A 22828-nucleotide genomic window follows, 5' to 3' on the forward strand; every position below is an offset into this window, starting at 1 on the left:
GCTGACAGCCAAGGGAGGAGCAGGGCTCCAGGAGCAGCAGGGAGGAGTGCCAGCCGTGCCCAAGCTGCTGCTGTGGTGTCCCCACAGCATGGAGCATCCCACAGAAGCCAGAGGGTGAGGGCCTTGCAGAAGGCATCCTGCAAGAGTCCTCCTGCAGGGTGCATCACTCGGGAGGAGGAAAAGCCTTTGGCTTTCTGTAAGCTGCTACATGTGCACTGTATGAACACCTCTCCCTCTGCAAGGTGCTTCTCGGTATCATTTCCCAGGGAAAAGCCACTGCCTGCACAAGTCATTTTTCTCCAACTTCAGCAGCCAGGCCTGCCATGTTCTTGGGTTTCAGGCAGGGAAATCTCGAGTACTCTGTTCCCAGACCAGCAAGAGGTTTTTGGGCTCACAAGCCCCAGGTTGGCCCAGGAACCCAGCAGGATGCCACATGTCAGTGCACACTCAGCCAACAATCCCACCCGTCAGTGCATCTGCCATCTTCGGGAGGAAATGCGAGCCTCGATCCTTACAATGGCTCCAACATCATCCAGGAACAAGGAGGGACAAACTGAAGCAAGGCATTTCCTAGCGTGTCTGTTCTGTGGGAAAGAGGAAAGATAACATTGTGCTCGGGACTTTTGCAACAGGATTTCTCCTATTTACGGGCAGTGGTCTGCACTGATAAAGGCCCCGTAGGAAGCGCTGCAATTATGGAGCAGCAGGACAGGAGGAAAGCGCTGTAAAACTGCAGGCACAGAGCAAGGCCTGTCCTGTAGTGTTCTGTCAACACCAACCCTGCTCTCTCCAGTTTGGTTCCAACCGTAGCATCGAGATTAACAACAGCACAGCACTGCTGCAAGGGTCCCTCTGAGCAAATTCTGCCCGTGCCGCTTATTTAACCGGCACAAACAAGGTAACCTAATTACCCATCTCTCCTCACCTCTGGTTTTTAATTAGCAAGAGGTGTGAGTAACCTCCTATTCTTTTCCAAAATAGGCATAAATCTCTGCTCCGAATGCCACAGTCTGAAGAATAATTAGGCCCAAATTTTCAGATGCAACAGATGCCTGGGGGAGCTTGGTTTCCCAGTGCTGGAGTTCAGAGGGAAGCAAATCCCTTTCAGGTGATTCAAGTCACACATCAAAAAGTGGGGCCCCTCTGCTCCCTCTCACAAAGGTCTTGTGCCGATAGCAGCACTTTTTGGAGGCATTTGGCAGGGGAAAGTCCCAGCTCCTCCCTGGCCTGCAGCAGGCCCCAGATGTCCCTGTGCCTTGCTGTGCCTCCGTTTCCCCCCTGTAAAAGAGCAGATCCTGTTTACTGCATGTGAGGCTGAATTAATCCCTCACTGCAGAGGGCTTTGAAGCTCCGAGCAGGAAAGCTTTGTCATAAACACAGAAGAATTATGGACTTCCTATATCCAGCCCGTGATGTGCAGGCACTGATGCCAAGGGATTACTTTGACTTCCAGTCATCCAGAGCCAAACTTGCTTCCAGAGTTCCTGTTATGTGCAATCAACTTTGCATCCTTTTGATGGACTCTCCCAGCATCTTCAGTCATCAAAACAGCAAGGGCTGTGGATCTTCTGATGTGCAGAATAACAGAGAAGATTCACATAAGCAGCATAAATTAGGCACTTTTTGGCCATATGATAGGAAACCATCCTTCTGCCATGTACAGGTTACTCTTCCATCGAGGTAATTCCTTGGGACCAAATGGCACTGTCCCAAGGGGCACGGTCATGGCCACTTCCAGCTGCAGGAGCAGCTTTCCCATGGGAGATGTGTAGGGGAGTTATGACTTCCTTGAGAGCATGTCTTGAAGCAATGAAAACCCTTTAAAGTAGCCTCCCTTGGTGAAAACCAGCACACAAGGATAGAATAGCTCCTCGTACTGTGGTACTTCGATCTCACCACTGAAAAAACAGTCTTCAAATCAACACAGGAAGCAAATACAGATACGACTGGGAATGTAGGAGCAATGTATTTTATGGGAGAAATCCTGTCCCAGGCTAAGATCTCAAAATTCCCAGCAATTGAATTGAAGCCCAGTTTCATAGCAAGTGAGTATTGCTCGCATAGGAAATAAAATAGATTCAATGTTCCTGACACTTGGCTCAGAGGGGAGACTTCTGCAAAACCACAGTGTTCCTTTGTGAAGCACAGGGAGATATTCATGTAAAACTGCCTTAATCACCTGGGTAAACAACATGAAATAGGAACACGTGAGAGATCTTAGAAACTGGAAATATATGGCACTTTGAAAGTGCATGCATGTGGAGAAGAAAGAATAGATTTCATAGACTGCTTTATCATCACAATTATTGATCATGCATTAAATACTCAGGACTCGCACACAAAAAACACGGATTTCCAGAATAATAGAAAAAAAATTCAGAACTTCATCTACTACCTACTTCCTTTCAGAAATAAAAATACATCTTCATTACATTTGAAAACTGTTACATTTTAAAATGTTCTTTAATTCAGAGCAGGTATTTTTGTGTTCTCAGGAAAAAAAAACCACCTGGCTGTAGCACATTCACAAAAGCCACCTATTGGTTCAAACAAGAATGTCATTTTTAATCTGAGCAGCATTCAGAAGACAGAATTTTTTTCAACTTCAGTATAAGCAGCACAATGATTTTTTTATTCCGTGGACTTCAGCTGAACCAGCCCCTTAAGCATTTCTACGCCAACTTTTGTATTTGGTACTTGCACATCACCTGAAGGAGGCCTTCTGCCTTGGGTTAAGTTACAAGACATGTGAGGCAGAGATGGTTTTGTCCAAAAGGTCTCTTTCTGTACTGTTTTCTATTTAACATTTTTGATTTGCTTTTTTATCAGCCTTCGAAGAACAGAAACAATGCAGGAACCAAGCCAAGGGCCCATCTCAGCTGATGACTGATTTCTTATGTACAAGCTCAAAAAGGAGGGAAGACACTGCTAGTAATAAAGACTAATTCTGCAAGCACCCAAAATCACAGGCAATACTAGCAAGTAATTACCACTCCAGCACATTTTAAATATACCCGTGGAAAGAATCAGAGGAGCTGCAAATACTTGTAATTACAATAGCCTGCTACACTATAAGATGCTTAATTTTGTGTTTGTTTGTTTGTTTTTAAAGTAATGGTAAGATTAGGCACATGTGGCACATTTAAAGGAACAAGGAAATCAGTTGTGCTTGGTTGACATTTTATCAAGAGGTGGATTCCTCCCTGCCTACAGGGAAGCATGAGCTCCTTGAGCAGGGTGAGGCAGCCAGACAAAGGACGCTCTATGAAGGACGGCAGTGAAGCCGTACTCTGTGCATCTGGATTTTGTTGCTTTGCATTAAACCAAGTGGCTTAAAGCTACGATCCGGAGCGCTATCTGCTGAGAGCAGAGCAGGCCCTGCTGTGGGTGCGAATCCCAAGAATGGGAACCCTTCCTCTAGGGACAGACCGGCACCCACAGTGCGTGTTCAGCACGGACGAGGTCCCCGGATTGAGGGCAGCAACAACAGGAGAGGGGCTCTGGGCTGGACGGGGCTGTCCAGAGGACACAGCCACAGAGGTCCATTTGCTGTGTTTTAATTTGAACCATCATTTGCCACTGCAGCCTTTAAGCAGGCTGCCATCCGGCCCGCACTCTCCTCCCTGCTGCTCCCTACATGAACACATCTCCCTCTATTCTTTCGTTTTTCTCCCTTTTGGTATTTATTTTTTCCTCTCCCCATCACCGCGTTCATGCGGAGCGGGGCTGCTGATTACAAAGAGGCAGCCTGACTCCGGCAATAGGTCTTCTTCACTAATCCTCACTGTCACTGAAATTCCAGCTGCTACCAGAGTAAGAGGCTCAATCCATATTTGCCAGCTCTAATATGAAATCTGTCAGGGCCCAAATTAATGAGTTCCAAATTCCTTACATCACGATAACAGGTTAAGACTGGTCAATTAATTACATAAATCCTGCCCGGTGCTCCCAGGCACCATGGCTTACATCACGGGGAGCGTGGGAAGGCCCCCCAATCAAGCAAGATAGAGTAAAATAAACCAAAACAAAGAAATACAATATTTTGTTTTGCTTCGCTTTGCTTTCTCTGCCGGCAGGGCTGCGGGGTGCACGAAGCCGCCGCACGCCGCCATTTGCGCACAGACACAAGCGCTAAAAGCGCCGCAGCCCCGCGCAGCCGCGCAGTCACCGCGAGGGCGCCGCCCGCCCCGCGCCTCTCGCTGCACCGCAGCGCCCCCTGGCGGCGCGGAGGGACGCTCCCTCTGCAGGGCTGGGGGCGCGGAGCCACCGCCCCCTTTGTTCCCGCGCGGAGCCCCCTCCCTCTCTCCCCTCTCCGTTGCCACGGGCTGCGGTTGCCACGGGTAACCGCATGGCGGCCGCGCGCCTCCAGCAGGCGGGACGCGGGCACACACGTGCGCGGCCCCGCGGCGCGGCGAGGCGGAGCGGGCGCGGCGGGCAGGTAAAGCGCTGCGCGGCGCCGCGGGACGGGCAGGGAGCGGCGCTCCGGCGGCATCGGGGCAGCGAGGCCGGGGACGCTGCCTGCCCGGGGAGAGGGCATCTCCCCTGATTTTTTTTTCTTTCCTCTTTCCTTCTTTCCTTCTTTCTTTCTTAACCTTTTTTTTCTGTTTGTTTTTATTATTTATTATTATTAATACTATTTCTCTCGTGTCCCTTTTGTTTCTTTCATTATTTCCTCTTTTTTTCTCCTATTTTTTTTTTCTCCTTATTTCCTTCTTTCACACACCCCTCTTCCCCCCCACACACACTTTTCCTTCTATTTTCTCCTTTTTTTTTTTTCCTCTCCTCTTTCCCCCCTTCCCTCACAGAAGCTTCTGCAGATGCTACACACACATACATACACATACATACACATACATACACATACGTACACATACATACACATACGTACACATACATACACATACATACACATACATACACATCTATACACACACCGTGCACCGAGGTGCCTCGCAAATCAATAAAGAACCAAAGCAGAAGTGCCACGGCTCCCAGCTGAGGCCGATTCCTGCTATAGAAGCAGATGCAGTGCTTTCCAAGGCGTTACTGCAGAAGGAGAAGCAGCACTGCAGCACAGTGCTCCTGCACCGTAACGACTGCTACATCCCTTCCACCCAGACCCCTTCTTTGGTGCTGTGACTGCCTTTCCTCAAGCACCAGGGCTTTTCCTGAACAGAATCAGCTTGATTATGGAAATCGGAATTTTTATTTTGGGGCTGGGGAAGAATGCAGCCCTGTAAAAGCCAAAGGGAAGAAACCCAGCGCTGCAGGCAGCAGAGAAACACACAGCTCTGTGCCATCCATCGCCAAACACACCCTACGCTTTGAGTGACAGTCACCAACAATGCACACCCACAGCATTTAAATATTATTCCACTAAATATTTCAACATTTTAAAAAATCTCATGGGATGGGCATGGGATGTTGCAGGCAGAGGGTGGGGGGGGGGGTTACAGAAGCGCCCTGTTGTTCTCATTAAGATTTGCTGTCCCAAAGATGTCTTTTTCTCTTGTCTTTCTTGTTAAATGTGTGCCAATGGCACAGTAACAGGTTGCTCACAACATCCTGGATTACACTCTGTAATTCGACAGCCTGTATGGCTGGAGCTATTTCCTCTTAATTTCTACAAAAAGAAAGGAAAAGAAAGAATGGAACGGAGAAAGAAAGGAAAAGAGAAAGAAAGGAAAAGAGAAAGAAAGGAAAAGAGAGGGCATAAAAAAAGAGGACAAAACCAGAAAGAAAAGAAAAGCAAACACAACTGTGTATGTACATATCACAAAAATAGCTGAAATTATACAGGGCAAGTCAAAGCAAATAGGATGTTGATAGAAAAAAAGAGGAAGCCTGAATGATAGGTTTAAACACAGGATAAAAGGGGTAACTGAGTTTAATTAATTGAAAACTTTTAAGAAATCATCATATAAAATGGGAATGTTGCATTCTAAGCAAAAGCTAAAGCGCAGCGTTTGAGTGCAATTACTTGAGCACAGAATTATTGCCGTTAGATGAAATTGGCAATAGTAATTAAATGTATTACAAACTCAACATTACCCTGTTTGAAAGACCAGCGGGAAATGGCACGGCTCAAAACGAAGAAATGCCACTCCGAATACCAGGGCTGCTCTTGTAAAAGCAAAATGTACGACACTGCTGGAAATCACCGCCTCGCTCAAGTTGCGAAAGACACGGGTTTTCTTTGAATATCTTTAAATGGAAGCTAAACAGAAACTAGCACTTAAATGCTTCCAATTAAAGCATTCGTGTGCACTCACATACAGCTGATACACAAAATAAATACTGGGACACAGAACACTTTTCCTTCCTTTTTAATAATAATAAAAAAGATGCAGTAGTACAACCAATACACCCAACAGTGAGAAGATAAATATTTAAACACATTTCTGTCCGATCAGAAGAAAGAGCTGCTGTAGAATTCCAACTTTCGAGCAACCTGACAAAGGAAACAGCAAGATAAGAACAGAACTGATAGAAAACTGATATTTATTTCGGAAACACCTTTGTTTGGAATCCATTCAGCAGCACACAAACAGATCAGCTCCTGGAATGGAAAAACAAAACAGCCACAAAGGTTTCTCCAGGCTCCGTGCTTCTGCACTTTGTCAAATATTGAGGGCTTGTTTGCAGGGCAGGGCAGTGAAGTGCTTCAGCAGCCCGGCTTGAGCTTTCCAAACAAAACCTAAAAATAATATTAGAAAAATAAAAGAAAGCCCACTCATCCTATACTTCATTAAATAAAAACAGCACTATCATCCTCTGACATCGCTCCCATTTCCAGTTTTATATATCCCCGCCTTTTAAATAAGCTCCCAAACAATTTTTCTAATAATGCACCTTCTTAAAACGAAGTTGTGCAATGGAACCATCGCTGCGTGGCACTAATAGCTATTTTTAGGCTACTTTTAGCAGTAACTTGTTGCGTTAATTAAATGTTATCAGTTTTACGTTAAAACAGCTTCGTTGCTAACTGGCACACAAGCCGAGATGGCAAAGAGATCCATTTGTGCAATTCAATCAGACTAAGCAAAAAGAGGCACGGGTATTTATCTCAGGAAAGCGCTGCCATCAACAGAAAACAGTGGCTCGGAGCAGTTACCTAAGAGATGTTATCCTCAGGCTATTAAAACACGTTTCTAAAATTACACAGATTCCCAGCTGGATGCTTTAAAAAAGCGTGCCCGCACATGCCTGTGCTAACCTTTATGAGGTGTCCAGTTAATAATCTATTGTTTCTGTAACGCATAGGAGGTTAACAACGCTCCTTCTTTGAAAGTAGCCCCATATTTCTTAAAGAGGACGCACGCACCCATTTTAGGCTGGGAACACAGCGCCGGAGCACACAGAGCTCTGCTGGGCCCATCGGACCCCCCAGCTCTTTTTAATAGCAGCTAAATGTCAAATATAAATACGGCACCACAGCGAAACGTATTCCTTTGACAGAGCCTGGGACAAGACGCTACGCAGCTGCTGCTAACAATAAAGAGCAGCGCTGACGTTTAATCAAAATAAGAATTGGTGGTTACAAAGTTGTGTCCAAGCCTGCCTTTTGTTTGTGCAGTGCTCCGTATCCATGTGCTAACTGCAGCCACAATGGAACCGGCAGCTCCGGTTATTCCCAAAGATTCCAGCCCGCATTCACGCTGCTTGTTGCAGCTATGGGATCATCATCACCTTGGAGTGACAGACAGCATTTATGCTGCTACATTAAAGCATGGCTCCTGACATCTTCATGTAGGTGCCTGAAGTTAAATATGTTGGGTGGAGTCCTGGCCACAGTGCAGTCAGTGGAAAATTCAGCCATTGGTTTTTTAATGGACTGCATCCAAGATTCTCACTGGGAACGAGTACCCAAAATTTCCCTGGGAACTGAGAATCCTCAGCAACCCTAGAAGTTATGTCATTTTTATTATCATTTCCAATTTCCAAGCAACCATACACAAGAATTTTGGCCTTAAGTTCTTATACGCGATAAAAACAGGCTTTCCATAAACATCACAGAAAGATCAGGGAAGATATATTTATATCTCAAATTGTCAGCAGCGTATAGTTTGTACAAATGTTGTTTTGCTGATGTTGCTGAGCTACTTGAAAAAGTTAATACCTTGTGGGGTATGTAATTTCATCACCAATGTCAAATGACTTCTAAAGATGAAACTTCTCTGTTGCAAATTACAAAAAGATGCTTTGACTGTGTTTGATATGATACACCAACTCTAAAGCTGAGGATGAAGTTATCTTTATTTTTCCAGCTCTAAGACGTGAACTCACTAAGGGAAATATTTTAACAGCCACGTCAGTCAGTGGAACATGACTAACCCAATGCTGAGATTATAATAGTTACAGAGAAGTAAATGCAATAGGTAACACATAGACCTGAGTCAGCAGACATAATAGATCAATGAAATAATATCGAGGTCTGTTTAAAAACTCTGTAAGGACATACTGTTGTGTTGACAATAAGTCTTTTAGGTGCATGTTGCTAGCAAGGTGCATTCATGTGGTGTATGTAACTAGTAAACATAGGAGAAACCATTTTGTGCTGTCCTTAAGGTAAGAATACAGAACAGATCTTTCATGATTCTTCAGAAGCTAGGCTTGCTTTACATCCACATGAAATGCTGTCATCACTAGGTCCAAGCCCGGAGGATGAACTGCAGAAAAAGGGGAGAGGAAAAAAATAAAATAAAAGGAGGAAATTGGTTTTCACAACACACTCAAAGCCTGAGTAACAGAGGAGAACTTTAATTATCTCCAGTCACAAAGAGAGACAGGAAATTTGGACTTTTAATTAGCCATTTGGAGTGCAGTTGGATATTTTTTTTAGCAAGATAATTTAAACGCGAATAATTCAAGTCTGACTAAATGAAATTCACATAATCAGAATGCAGATAATTGAATTTCTACTGCATTCATTAATTCAGTGTGGAGGTGTGTGTGAAGACTTCTATGATGAGCTGTCACAGCTCAATAAAATCTCAGTCAATTAATTTTTTCATTATCTTAGTATTACATCAACAAAAAACTGAAGCACACGCATGCGTGTGTGTATATATATATACAATCTCCGAAACTAAGGAAATACAGAAATCACCTCTCCGAATCAGAGTCTGCATCGTTTCCTCCTTTTTTTCTCTCTTCATCTTCTATAGGAAAGCGCCTGTTCAAAGAGGCAAACTTCTGAATCGCATCAGCGACAGAATATTTGGTCTGCCCACATACACAAGCCTCCATATCTTCCGGACTTAGCTGAGTCTGTAGGAAGAGGTGAAGCCTGCTGTCTGAGAGCAATAATGCATTTTGTAGAATCCTTTAAAAAAAGAGAAGTGAAATGTTTCTATGTGGATACACACACATTCTGAAGTGTTTTACCAGAACAAATTCTGAATGATGCCCTGATTTTAAGATTCCTTCTGAATCCTAAATCAATTACAGAAGGTAATGAACTTATTAAAATGATTAGGTGTGCATTACTTTCTTTTTACCTTATTTGGAATTTCAGGTGAGTAAAAACACAAAGCTAAGAGTTAAGCACATCTGCTATAAGAATAACTTCAAGGACGTTTCTTCCGTGTAACCATCTGTTATTACAACACGGATTAATTAATGATTTTCAGGCAGTTGGAGACTCTTACGAAAATTTGGTCTCTGTTTTGATAATTGTTTTTAAATAGCTACTCTTTTCTGAAAATTGCAAGTCACCAATTTCTTTGGTCGGGCAAAGAAGTGTGTACAGAGACAGAGAACTTCAGACACACGCAGTGTCAGAACTTTGAAATCCCTGCAAACAGAGCCAATGTTAGCCAGAACTTGTTTACATACGTACTTTTAAACAAGAGTGAAAATGCTGCTATTGAGCACAATTTTAAATGTACCTCTAAGTAGTTCTCAGAGAACCTTACATACAATTTCATACTAGCTTTACAGAAGTCCATTTTCATATTTGGCTTATACGTATTTCAAGTTAAATCTTCAAATACATTTAGCACACAGCATTTACTTTCATATAATATGGAGTAAAGAAAGTGTAATACATTCCAGTAACACACAATGCTGTAGAGGCACTTCTGCAAGGAATTAAATTGGCAGATCACCGTCGCTATTTTGAAAAAAATATTGCAGTTTTGCTGTAGCATTTATCTACAGAAGGAATTCTTCTGTATGTATATCCTACAATGTGTAACAAGAGACCTTTTGCTTATATGCACGTGCAATTTTTCCTATCCACGTGAGTAAAGTCATTACTGTCTACGGCCGTGCCAAATAGCACTCCATAAAACTTAAATATCTTTAAAGAAACCAAAACTATTAGGAGTCTTTATTTACCTATTTCTACCCATTTGGGTTACAACAGTTGCCCCCCAAAATAATTACTATGCAGTAGGAGACAAGAAATGACATTAATGCAAGAAGTAGTAAAAGCAGTAAGACACAGTGCATTTGATAGGTACTCTGATTAAAATTAAATGCATAACTAATCAGTTCCTTCTATCAAATAAGACTAATGAAGTGCTTGGACTGTAACATTTTAAAATACAAATACATTCTGAAATCCATGCTCTAAAGTAGCCAACATTACAACATTTAATTAGCATTCTAACATATGTCTGGTTTTATCTAAGCCTATACAATTCCGGCAAGTCAAAACAAATAATAAGAGTTGTCTAACTAAAAATGTAGGATATTTGTGTTTGCACGTATTTCCACTGCCAAGGCAAACACACACGCATTCTCAACCAAATAATTCAAACTTTGACTTCTTCCAGTGAGGAAATGCCTCCAGTGAGCCCGGTGACCTACCAGGTGCGTATAAAACTGTCTAAGAAGGAACAGACTTGACTGAAACTCAAACACATTTTCATGCCTACGTTGTCTTCTCAACCTCATATAAATTCTCACAACTCTAATTAAAAATAAACAGAGCCAACAGAGTACGTATCTGTAAAGCCAATGCATGCAGTGTATTAACATACTGAAAAACTTCTTAGCTCTCATAAAGAAGCAAGCAAATGCCCTGTAAGTCAACCCAAATCACAGAATTTACAAGTCTACACACCTTGACAGCACCAGCCTCGTGAATGCTTTGAAAAGTCATCATTCACTGGATGCTAACAGAGGATTTCAGCCTTGACTCGTGATAAACACATTCCAAAAGACGACAAACATTGCGACAGAAAATACAAGAAAAAAACCACTGTTCTACACACTAAATCCACATTTATGGTTTATGCGCTCAGGGGAGTCAATTTTCTCCTCCCTCTTTTCCTCCTCTTAAAAGAAAAGGGAAAAAAAAGTATTTAAAAAGTATAAAAACGTCGCAGAGCTCACCCCTCAAGGAAGGAGAGCTACCCGTTTTCCCAGGCTTATAAGCACAAGGAGGGGATGCACATTTCTGCAATTCTAAGCATTGGCGTGTCTAATACAAAGTAACACAGCAAAAGCCAAGAGATTAGATTCTGCCCATGGCATTTAGTTTCACAGCTTTTCTTCTTCCTCTACCTTCCAAAGTTTCCTGCCACCCAGCGAAAGCACAAGTAACTAACTGCTCGTGCCATTACGCCGCGCTTACAGCTCGGCTGCTGCTTGGAATTTATTTTATTTTCTTTATAAAATAATGGCTAATCTTTAAAATTGATTTTAGATGGTTTGAGGCATTACACCAGAGGAGCAATGAGCGCTAATGTCAATGATATTGGACACAAATTCATTTTAGCTTTACTTCACGTCCAGTGCAATTCTGCTAAGCCTTGAACTGCGAAAGCGCGGTTATTAACTCAGCAGTAACCCAACGCACGGAACAGCAAACAAAAGCCATGGGCGTACAGACCGATCGGGACCTCAAGGCTACTGTCCTTTTTTTTTTTTTTTTTTTTTCCCCTTTTGCTGCTATAATTCAATTTCCAATTTTACTTTACATTGGACTCATTATTTCGCAGTGATTTTCTTTTCTGCTTCATAGCGCCATCTGGAGCTGAAACGACGGAAGAGAAACCAGGGGGAAGGAACGGGAAGACGTAGGTTAAGCTAAATAGCACACACGCTTTTGGGGGCGGGGAAGACGTCAAACACACAATGCATTCTGCAAAGCAGTTAAAACAAACGCGAACACACACACACCTTTCACCCAGTTGTACCCTTGAAACGTTTCTCTTTTCTTTTAATTAAGAAATAACTGCTTTCACCCCCTCATCTGAACCAACAGGTTAGATTGCTTTTTAATTGCATCCTTCTAGCAATCAAAATGAAAAATAATTTCTGCTCCATCGTTTTCCTGTTGGAAATCCTGTTCCAAGGAAATAACCACACGTTGGTGGCCAGGTGTGGGAGCAGCACTGAGGGCTGGCAGAGCAGCCACCCCATGGGCCCTCACCGAGTTGGGGACTCATTGTGCAAGGTGCTGCACCTCTGAAATACACACTGGGCTCCATGGACTGCAAGGTCAAAATCTCACAGCACAACACACAAATAAAGAAAAGCAGAAGAAAAGGTGGAACGCCCTAATATTAATACTCATATGTATTATTAATACCATAGCACAAGCTAAGCATTCACACTTTGAATCCAACCAGGAGCACTGACGGTGTTCCTCCAGCAGTTTTATGACTACAGGTGTCAATGCAAAGCTGCAGTTGCAGTGATGTAAATCAGCTCCCTCCGCAGTTGTGCTAATGTCAGAGTCATGGGGCTCACAGTGATAATTCCTATAAACTCACTGGACACATTTAAGAGAACAACAGACTTTCTGTGCATGCCTAGAATAACAACGAAGGGCTAAATCCTGCAAGTCTTTATCACATCAGCAGTCATTACTTGTCAGAGATCTCACTCCTCTCAGCCAGATTGCTCACATGCATAATGACTGCTTATGTGATTAAGAGGGCTGCAGGAGAAGGCTCTACATTTGAATTAGAGATAATAAAATCATTTTTTATTCGTGGCCATGTGAATCTCTGTTTGTAAGCTTTCAGTAAGTGCTCGTGATTTCTGGACCCTTAAAGAAAAGGGGCAGAAAATATGACTTCATAACTAAAAGTAGTAATGTCATTTTTGAGGAAACGCTGGGTAGTATATGAGGAGTATTTCTCCTTCCCCATCTTACAGCAAGAACATTTACTAAAGACAAAACATGTGCTTTGTCTTATTTGGACAAGGTCCAAAATCTGGTTTTCTTCAACATGATTTTATTAGGTGTATTATACACTGTTCTGCTGGAGGAGAACAACATATGGCCGAACAGTACAACTTAATCCTAACTAAAGATTTCCTGTATCTACTGTAACCTAATACAATGACAGATGCACACTCGTATATGTGTGGAAGGTTAACACTCCGATTTTGTTTTCAACAAATTTACTCTGCCCATTTACATCATATCAGGAGGGAAAGGAGAAAATAAAACTTGAGAGACAGCAGATCACAGCCTGGGCTGTGGTGCCCTCTATTGAACATCCACTCGGCCTCTTGCAGTGAGCGCAGGGCTGCACAGTCTGCAGTAAACAAAGCTCCATTTCCTCCTTTTAAAAAGCCTACTGTGTCTCCTCATTCATTTTTTATAACAGAGGAAATGTTACTGATAGCGAGCAACTGTGAAGTAACTGTTTAGGATCTGATAATGAATACATTTGAGAATTAGCACGTCTGCTAAGCGTTATTCATTTCAGTGGGTTCGCTTCCCTCACCAGATAGGAAAAAGCTTCAATGCTTTGCTCAGAACAGCTCCACTGGAAAGAGGCAGCCATCACTCACAGGAGTAAATCCTACCTGCCCATGGCTGCAGTGCTCCTGCTGCTCGGTGCTGACCAATCAGCCACATAGGCCCTGGCAGGCTGGGATCCATCCTCTTCAGAACCAGCCCCCCACTTTCCATATGTCACCATCTGGGGACCTCTCCAGGAAAGAGTCCTCTACCTCTATGCCAGCTTATGCTTGTGGGAAGGAAGGCAAGCTGAATCCCAAAGTTACAGTTATTCAGGGATGAAAGCAAAAGGGATCTTGTAGAACCTAGTTCTATAAAGCAGTGCTTCAATTTTGACTTCTAATTTAAGAGTAAGCTTTTCAGTGAATCAACCTACAGACATCCTCAAATGTACATACCAGGAAAAAAACACAATCTTCCTGATTCTTACAAAGTAATTTGTAATTGAAAATGGGCTAGCTGGCTTCCGTTAATGCAAATGGACTTTTGAAATATTAAATTATGCCCAGGCAAGAAGTAAGCCTTACAGCTCTTCATCATTCAGAGATAATAACCTGTAAGAATAGCAGGTCTTACCCTGTGCTGGTGTGGGAAAGCCAAATCAAAATGGGAAACATTTTCAGACTTCGCCAAATTGTATAGCTTGGATATAGTTTCTAGCTATTGGCACATTCTATAGGAAGAAGCTACACAGAGGTCCTTTCTAAGCACCTCACCATGCTAACTACCTGTGTTGAGTGACATGTGAACAACAAAGGGACTTTACAGCAGTTGACAAAGATAGGATGCCAAGTGCTCCCAGGGTGCTGCCTCCAGCAGCAAAATCCTTACTCCTCTGGCATGTGGCTGCTGCCCTGGCAGAAGCTGCAGCAACTTCTCACACAGAGCAATGGGCACAGAGCAGAATGAGAAATTCTTACAAACCTGAACTCCAGTGCAGGTATGATTTCAATCCAATAAGCTTATAGCATACTGAATAAAGGTTGGGTTCCTTACATGTGGGCATTTGAAATCTGTTACCTATAAACCTTTGCCTCAACAGATGCACAGAAGTGGCACAGATTTCATCCCACAAAGAAAAATCAGCTGTATAAATAAACTATATATAAACCACCAATATATTAAGACAGAAGTATTGGAGTGCTTTCAGTAGGATTAGCTGGAGCAGTCCAAAATCAGCAATGATCACATATAAGACTTAAAGACAACACACTAGTTAATGAGTCCCCCAGATGCTTTTTCAGTGTAAAATCTAGTAAGTCCTTTGGTCCTAACTTATTTAGAAAGAAATAAAAGAAGCATCACAGCAATATGGATCACTCAACAAAATGATCCCTACTATAGCAGTACGTCTAACATGCCAGCCAGCAGAGGGCAATGGTACAGCATGCAATTTGCCAAGTCAATTCATCACAACACAACTGTATCTCTGCAAATTCCAACTAGACCCTAGGGCTGAGGGAAAGATGACACCTTTCTAAATGGCATCCAAATTGAAACGTTTAAATCATTTCCTTACAGCAGAGATGCCTCTTTCCTCACTCCTGGACTAACAGCAGCAAGGCAAAATGCTCAACAAGCCGTCATTTTCTCCTGTCAGTACCCTGTCAAAACAAGCATCCACAAAATCAGAATGTGATGATCTGTTTCAAGAGAATCTACCTTTGTGTTTTACCTCCTGAAGCACAGGCAGTGGTTGTTATTATTTATGACGCTGAGATAACATACCTTAGTGCAGAGGCCAATCTGTTAACATTTTAAAATAAGAGTGATTTTGAAAATTCACTACTCCATGAGGAGGCACAGATAACGTAGAATTGCTCAGACACAGGGGCTGAACTACCAGACTCTTTGGCTGACCATCAGAATTAGTAATTGTGCTTCTAGAGGCAATATTTCGGTGTCTTTCTCTCCTGAGGGTAAGAAAATACACAGTAATCCTTTTCTGCTTGCTTTTCCTTATCTTATATGCCCTCAACCAGTATTTATCAACTAACCTGACCACAGATCCTGTATACAACTGTACATGGAAATATTCCCACTGCCTTTGCAATGGCTAGCTCTCCCTGCCTTCAGTTGTTCAGCTTAACATAGTTCTTCAGGAACAAGCATTTACAGTCTGCTATGGAAACCTACAATTGTAACATACTGACTGGAAGAACAGTGGGTCCACTATTCCTCTGCCTCCTGACCATAAGGTTTGAAGTCTTCTTAAATGATTTTTCTTCCTTATGCAGCTCTGCTTCACAGAAACGTTAATAACAATAGAAGATTAATGTCTCTGTTCTCAGGTTTGCTATGTTCTTAATCTGAACAGAGGTTAAAGGCAGCATCCAAAGTCATTCACAGTTCTGCCTTAGCAACACTGAACAGGTCTGCACTCATAACAGCAGTGGCAAGATAGAGGATAATGGCAGAGGAAGCAGAAAATTACAGCAATGAGGTTCCTGCCACTGCAGATGGTGAAGGGCTTTATAGCAGCATTACTGAGCAATGCACTGCTGGACTAACACAGTGCTCCCCTATTACTCAGGTCACAGTCTAGCTATGTTCATTTATGTAAATCTTTTACATAACCACACAGCTGAATGATTTTATACAATCTGCAGCTGTAGTGAAAATTATCACAGCTGCTAGAGCTTGTTTATGTTGGCAGTGGTAAACACAGTAATTGGCATTATAGGTAGTACCCATGTTAGAAGAACTTACTATCGAATTTTCCCAAGCTCCCAGTGGTACAGACCCCAGAATTCATTACAGAGACACTGATATTCCATGAATATAGAGATGGAAAGAAGTCTGTTTCTTTGTATAAACAATACCTAGCTTATTCATGGAAGACATAAGTAGACATCACCATGAAATATTTTTCAACCTTAATAACAAATCACAAAGCAACATAAATACAAAGCCATTACTACTAATCAGTCAATGAAATGATAGAAAACCTCAAGCTGACAATTTCTGACAGCCTGTACAGCTGAATTCACGTGTATGAAATATGACTTTGCGCAAATAAAGCAAAATATGTAGCATGTACAGATGACCACAAGGTGGCTCTCAGGTACCAGAGATGAACTATGTTCAATTAAAACTAATGACATCATAAAAAAGCCAGCCTCACTAAGACAAGACATACTTACTTCTCCAGAAACTCCTGCAGACCCTGGCGACGATGGTCCACATGATGGGGATTGTTCATATTGAAAAAGGGAGTTTTAGATGGCAGTTCAGGTAACTGTCTTTATAAAGAACAAGCAAATACACAGTTAAAACCAAGGCTAAAGGAAAGAAGAAAAATGATATAAGCAAATGCCAATCCCACATTTTTTAAAATAATGAGTTATATTCCAGAAGCCTCATTAAACTGAACTTGACAACACAAAGTTGAGAAATCAGAGGGCTTCTGACAATACCTCAGAAGGAGGAATGACTCAGATTCTTCTGGTCCAGAAGAAGATAAGACTGCAGGTATGCAGTCCCCCTATGTTCTTAGGGTGTCCCCCTATGTTCTTAGGGTCTACCATGCACATCCCAGAAGCTCACAGAAGGTACACCTATGCTGTTGTTATCAGCTAGTTTAAGCAGAACAGCCCCAAGCTCAGCATGGCCTAGTAGTCTGTGTCGGCCACATCGGTTGTTTCCACTACCTCTATGCAGCAAAAGGAAACAGCTCAGATCTGTTAGAAATTAGATTGGGGTTCACCAAACAAGGTTATCAGTACAAACCACATTCTTCTGAGCTTAAAACACTATGATTCTATAAATTGTAGTAATAGGAAACACAGGACACTTTCCAGTTCTGATTTGTATGGCTCTCAGAATTAAGAGGAAACAATGCTCCCCTTCCCTGTGTTACTGATAGATAATTAAATAGATATTTAATGAAACAAACCAGTAATAAAAAGTTGCTCACATAAGCACAGCATTGCTCTGAAGCCTCTGCCGAAGCCAAACAAATTCTCGGAAGCGTCGTCTAACACAGGATGTTTTCCTCGTAAAGCACATACTGTTTGTCTGTTGGGAAGTTAAGTAAAAAAATATTTTGTAAACCAGCTCAGCATAAAGTGCAGGCATGATATCAAAAACCATTTGGGATGCTAATCCTTGTGATACCAGCGAAAAGCTTAACATTAATTCAGTTTACATTAAGGATTGTGCTGTATCTCAGACAGGACAGGTGACAGTTTGTACTGCTTCTCAGAGAAATATTTTTCATCACCTTTTTTTCTTTTATTCTTAAAATCGAGAGATCAGGATAATGGTACAATTTCCTATATCAAGAAAAAAAAGTTTTAGCAGACAGTGCCAAAATTTACAGAAAAAAGCCTCATTTAGCTATTCTAGTTATAGTTCTGCAAACAATTAGCTGTTCTAACAGCGTGCAATCTTAAGTTGAAGAAATTGCACTCTGCAAGCAGCAGCAATTGGAAATTTTCCCATAGAATACTACTTCCCCACCAGAAAATGCCAATCCAAAGAGAAACAATTCATGAAGATTAAATGCTTTTGCCAAGTTTTTCTGTGAAGCATACATTTAGGTGAAACCCCATCTCCTAGACAAGATTCCATTATAAAATTGTCTGCAGTCCAACCAGCCCTCAGTATCTTGCTGAGAGCTCTTAGCCAGCTGTACAATGCAGACTGTGCAAGGCACAAAGATGCCAGCTTTCTGAAACAGATGAGTATCCTGGCTAGCACACTGCTTAAGAAGTCAGATACTCTAGGAGATAGACAGAAAGGGAATCCAGCTGGTCTAGGAACCTGGCAGAACCAAGACTTTGAATCCAACTGGTAGACTGGGTGGTAGGACTGATCTAGATACTTGGTCAGAGAGTCCCAGCAGGAAACTAAGCTGATGCTTACCAGCTTCAAAGATGCTCAGCAATGAGTCATGTAACACTGTGTCTATATGACTTTGTCCCAAATTAACCATCCAGGCTGGATGTGGCTCTGAGCAGTCTGGTCTGGTGGTTGGCAAGCCTGCACATAGCAGGGGGTTGAAACTAGATGATCATTGTGGTCCTTTTCAACCCATATGATTCTATGATTCTAACAACTGCTGAGGAAGACAGTACTACACTTCTATTGAGAAACACTACTGCCTATGGAAACAGTAACACAGCACACCACCCACAGCCAAATTGAAAGAATTTCTCTTAAGTGTATGTCAAAACTATTATCACTTTTGAATCAGCACTGAAACCACATTGCAGAAGTTTCACAGCTGACTGACACACAGGGTAGTAGTACTTGTCACGATGGACATTTAACAAGCAATCATTTGACTTCTCTCATTATACTGAGTGCTTAACTCCCACAAAGAGAAATTCTTTCTTTCTTGTGCTAACCATGTAAACTTGGTGTTCTCAAACTCTTCATCCAATAGCTGATACACTTCAGAAAATTTTATTTACACTGTAATAAAAACCCTGGATCTAGATTTAGGAAATTAAGATAACTTTTCTAGTTTAGGAAATTAAGGTAACTCACATCCACTGAAGAAAATAAACATATACATAAGACAGATTTAAGACACAAGAGGCTATGACTCTAAGGGCACTCCCATTAACACACGGTAAACTACAATTATGAATTATGAATATCCTTATTTGACACATCCAAGCACCAGTGAGCTGGCATGTTATGACTGTCAAGGTATGCTGAAAACAAGCACATTGCAGTAACCAAGTAATTTGTCAAATAGAAGAACTCGAAGTACAAATAAACAGATACTTGCAAATAAAGCTGTTTTCGGCATGAATACTTGAACACCAAAATTCTTTTGTAATGGTAAAATACCACTGATCCTGACAGTCTTCTAAGTTGATAAGTAAAGCCAGGAATAGCATCTGTTGTAAGACACTGTGAAATGCAACTGTGAGTGCAATACCAGGTCCTACTCCCAGCTCTCTCACGCACTTTTCTGCATAGTCTTTGGCCAGTCTATCCTTACCTGTTCCACTGCAGCTCAATCATTAAAGGGAGACTAATACCCTACAGCCTCCCACAATTGTTGCAAAGAAATTCTATTAATATCTGCAGTGAGTCCCAACTTGGACAGAAGCAGTAGTACGAGTCCAAAGAATCTCTGGTGATATGTTTATACTCACATGAATAAATATCTCGTAGTCTATGTAAGAATGCCATGAGTCTTCTTTCTGTGTCCTGGGGTCTCGCACTAAAACAGTAACAAATTCCTGCAGGTGCATCATAAAAATCAAGCAATTAATTTCATAAAACAAAGAGAACCTGAAAGACTCTCTTGACTGTTCAGCTGCTCCATAAACTACTGCACTCAGATTAAAAGCTGAACTGCTGCTTTATTGAATTTTGCAATGCTATAAAAGGAGAAGCAAAGTGCAATGAATCATCTGAGCTATACCACATGCCCAGGAAATTCTTTGCCAAAATGCTAGATGAAAGGGAATATTTCAGATTAAGTAATATGATGAAAAGTCATACACGCTTCATGCATGGGAGGGTGGTGATCTCAGAAGCTAAGAACTAAAAATCTAACACACTAAGTCACTAAAGTGAGATACAGCCAGGCAAGCATTAAAATTGGCTTTTCCCACCTTTGTACAGGATTCACCAAAGAGAAAAAGTATTACAAACATGTTCCGTGTACCCAATACTTAAACATAATGCTTTATTTGCCCCTAAAATTCTTTTGTCATTTTATCTCTCTTTTTTTTTTTTTAATCAAGTGTTTACACATATTGATTCCAGGGATCTGAGAGGTAACCACTCTGTACTTCCACAAGAAGCTGAAGAACTGCCTTCCTTCCATACTTGAAATTACTTGCTCCAGCCCAGTGGATAAGAATGTACTACTATTAATTGCCCTGGATGTGATTTGATAGCATGAACCGTGATCCAAAGCCTAGAGTCCAGATCCAGTGTGCAAGGAGATTGAATACTCCCCTTATGTTTTCTGATATACCAGGAACTTAAGGCACAGAGCACAGCTGAGGACTGCAGGATGAGGGTACTGCTATCCCAGCCTCTCCAGCAATCTGTACAAGAAAGCAACACAGCCACCCTGCAGAGCATAATTCTCTGTTTCCATCATACAGTGATACAAAATATTTGTCCTCGTGGTTGTCACATCTAATCCATTTCCTTACAGCTTTATATTACAATTTAGAGTGATCCCAAAGGAGTGAGTGAGGCCTGTGGGCATTGTGGCAATGGTAACTGGGAGCAGCTGAAGAATCACATGCTTCCTCAGCTAACGACCATATGAAATCCTGCATTACAATTTAAAATACATATACAGATGTATTCATATGGTAAAACTGTGTGTTCATACTGAGATGGAAAAGTTTTCTTTAAAATACAAAGGTTGAAAGCCTTGTCTACCTATTTGCTATTTCCACAGCAAAAAGAACAGGCTGCCCAAAAGCAGTTGCTTAAACAAGTGATTACCCCTAAGAGCTAGGGCAACCACTCACAGACTGAAAGATAAGCACATAATCTTCAGCTGTGGAGACATTTTTCCTGAGAAGAAGACACTGCACTTAATAGCCAGGTACAGAAATCAACTATACGCTTTCTCAGTATTCTCTTTTCAAAAAATCCTGAACTAGAAAGCTCTCAAACTGCGTCTCTCCATACCCAAACCACAGATACCAGAAATAAAGCTTTACTCTTCAGCGAAGTTCCTTCCACCATATACACCAGCAGCACACATGGAACAGACTGCCAGGAGAAGAAGGACAGCCTTGGCAGGAAAAGAGACTTTTTTCCTGACCAGTAACTGCCCTCTGTATGTGGCAAGGAGGTCTGGACTCAACCATTTATCACAGAAGAGCTACTCCAGAGATGGGAACCTGTGGCCTGGTGGCTGTATCCAGCCCACAGATTTACCCTGTGTAGCCCCTGCTAGTCACAGGGGTGCTTTCTGCATTTTGGGCACCATTTTGGTATCTGTCATGAGTGTCATGCCAACTAAAGCCTATTTAATAGCTTCCTACCACATCTGCTACTTCTTTCTTCACTGAAGAGTGCCGGAGGCTGATTCTCCTCTGCTGCATTCTTTGTAGCTTTTTATCCCCTCTTCTCCTCCTTAACAATTGGCACCCAGGAGTCAAAATCGTAAACCGCCTGCTCATAACTAACCTTGAGATCCCTTCCCAGCATCAATTGCCATATCATCTTTCCATTTTGCTTCCTGTTGCCTAGGTTCCTCAAATTACTTCATTTCCAAGTGACCTTCTATAGCCTTCTCCTTTGTAAGGAATCAAAATAAGCTTGTAAGTAAACAGCTCCCTTAAATCTCTACTATACTGAAACATTATTATAAAAAATTACTATTGGATATGCTGTGGGATATATATGGGTTACCTTGTCATTGGCTCCAGGCCACATGATTTGCACAGAAAGCCTCATGCACTTTTAATTTCCAGTTAAGCAGTCACCAAGTTTTACTACTGTGGAAGCTGAACACCTTTCAGACTCTACCCGTACAAGAAACAAGACCTGCTACAAGTGCTGTAGTAGGCAGGCACCTGGGTGATACTTCACTGACCCAAGAGTCCAAATGTTTTACAGTACAGCAGGGCACCTCCGGAAACTGCCACACAGTCAGCATAAGCTCCAATTTAGAGAACCTTAACTTCAGCAGAGCAATGGGTGTTTCTTTTTTTTCTTCATTTACCGAAGGCTGAGGTCAGAATGAAGCAAGATAAACATTAAACAACTAGAGAAGAAACCCAAAATGTACAGCCTTTCCCAAGACCTGCAGTACTTCCCCTACAGACGTCTTGAATCCAGGAAGCCTTCATTCCAATTCTCATTACCATTTCTCTGAAACAGTGAAATCATACACTGAATCTGTTCCTTCTCTTTTAACCTTCAAGCCTTTGCTAGGATACAAAACCCTACTGGGATAACAACAATGGCTTAACTCAAGTAGCCCTAACTGCTTACTATGGATGCAGACATGCTGTCACAAACAGTGCTTAAGCCACCCTGTAACTGAGCCTTGTACAAGGTCAGGATTCACATACAGACCCTGTAAGGGTGTAAGCAGAGTTTGGGGGCAGAAGATTACTCTGGGAGATGGCTCAGGCCTCTGGTCACAAACATTACACAGATAACAGCAGTTTCAGG

General features: G+C 42.0%; 1 protein-coding gene across 4 annotated transcripts in view; it reads right to left on the bottom strand.

Annotated features, from left to right (window-relative positions):
* Positions 1–7904: 7904 nt before the first annotated feature.
* Positions 7905–22828, bottom strand: part of SNX10 (sorting nexin 10) — a 31585-nt gene continuing 16661 nt past the window's right edge. For all 4 annotated transcript variants that reach the window (XM_031590138.2, XM_090142650.1, XM_090142648.1 and 1 more), the window contains exons 3-7: positions 19825–19911; positions 17628–17728; positions 16855–16953; positions 9110–9325; positions 7905–8669 (exon numbers count right to left, since the gene is read on the bottom strand). In XM_031590138.2, coding sequence (XP_031445998.1) covers positions 8591–8669; positions 9110–9325; positions 16855–16953; positions 17628–17728; positions 19825–19911 — 582 coding nt within the window. In that variant the 3' untranslated portion in view covers positions 7905–8590. The remainder of the gene's footprint in view (positions 8670–9109; positions 9326–16854; positions 16954–17627; positions 17729–19824; positions 19912–22828) is intronic.

This window comes from Phasianus colchicus, chromosome 6, assembly GCF_987193195.1.
Source record: "Phasianus colchicus chromosome 6, bPhaCol1.hap1.1, whole genome shotgun sequence".
Lineage (NCBI taxonomy): Eukaryota > Metazoa > Chordata > Aves > Galliformes > Phasianidae > Phasianus > Phasianus colchicus.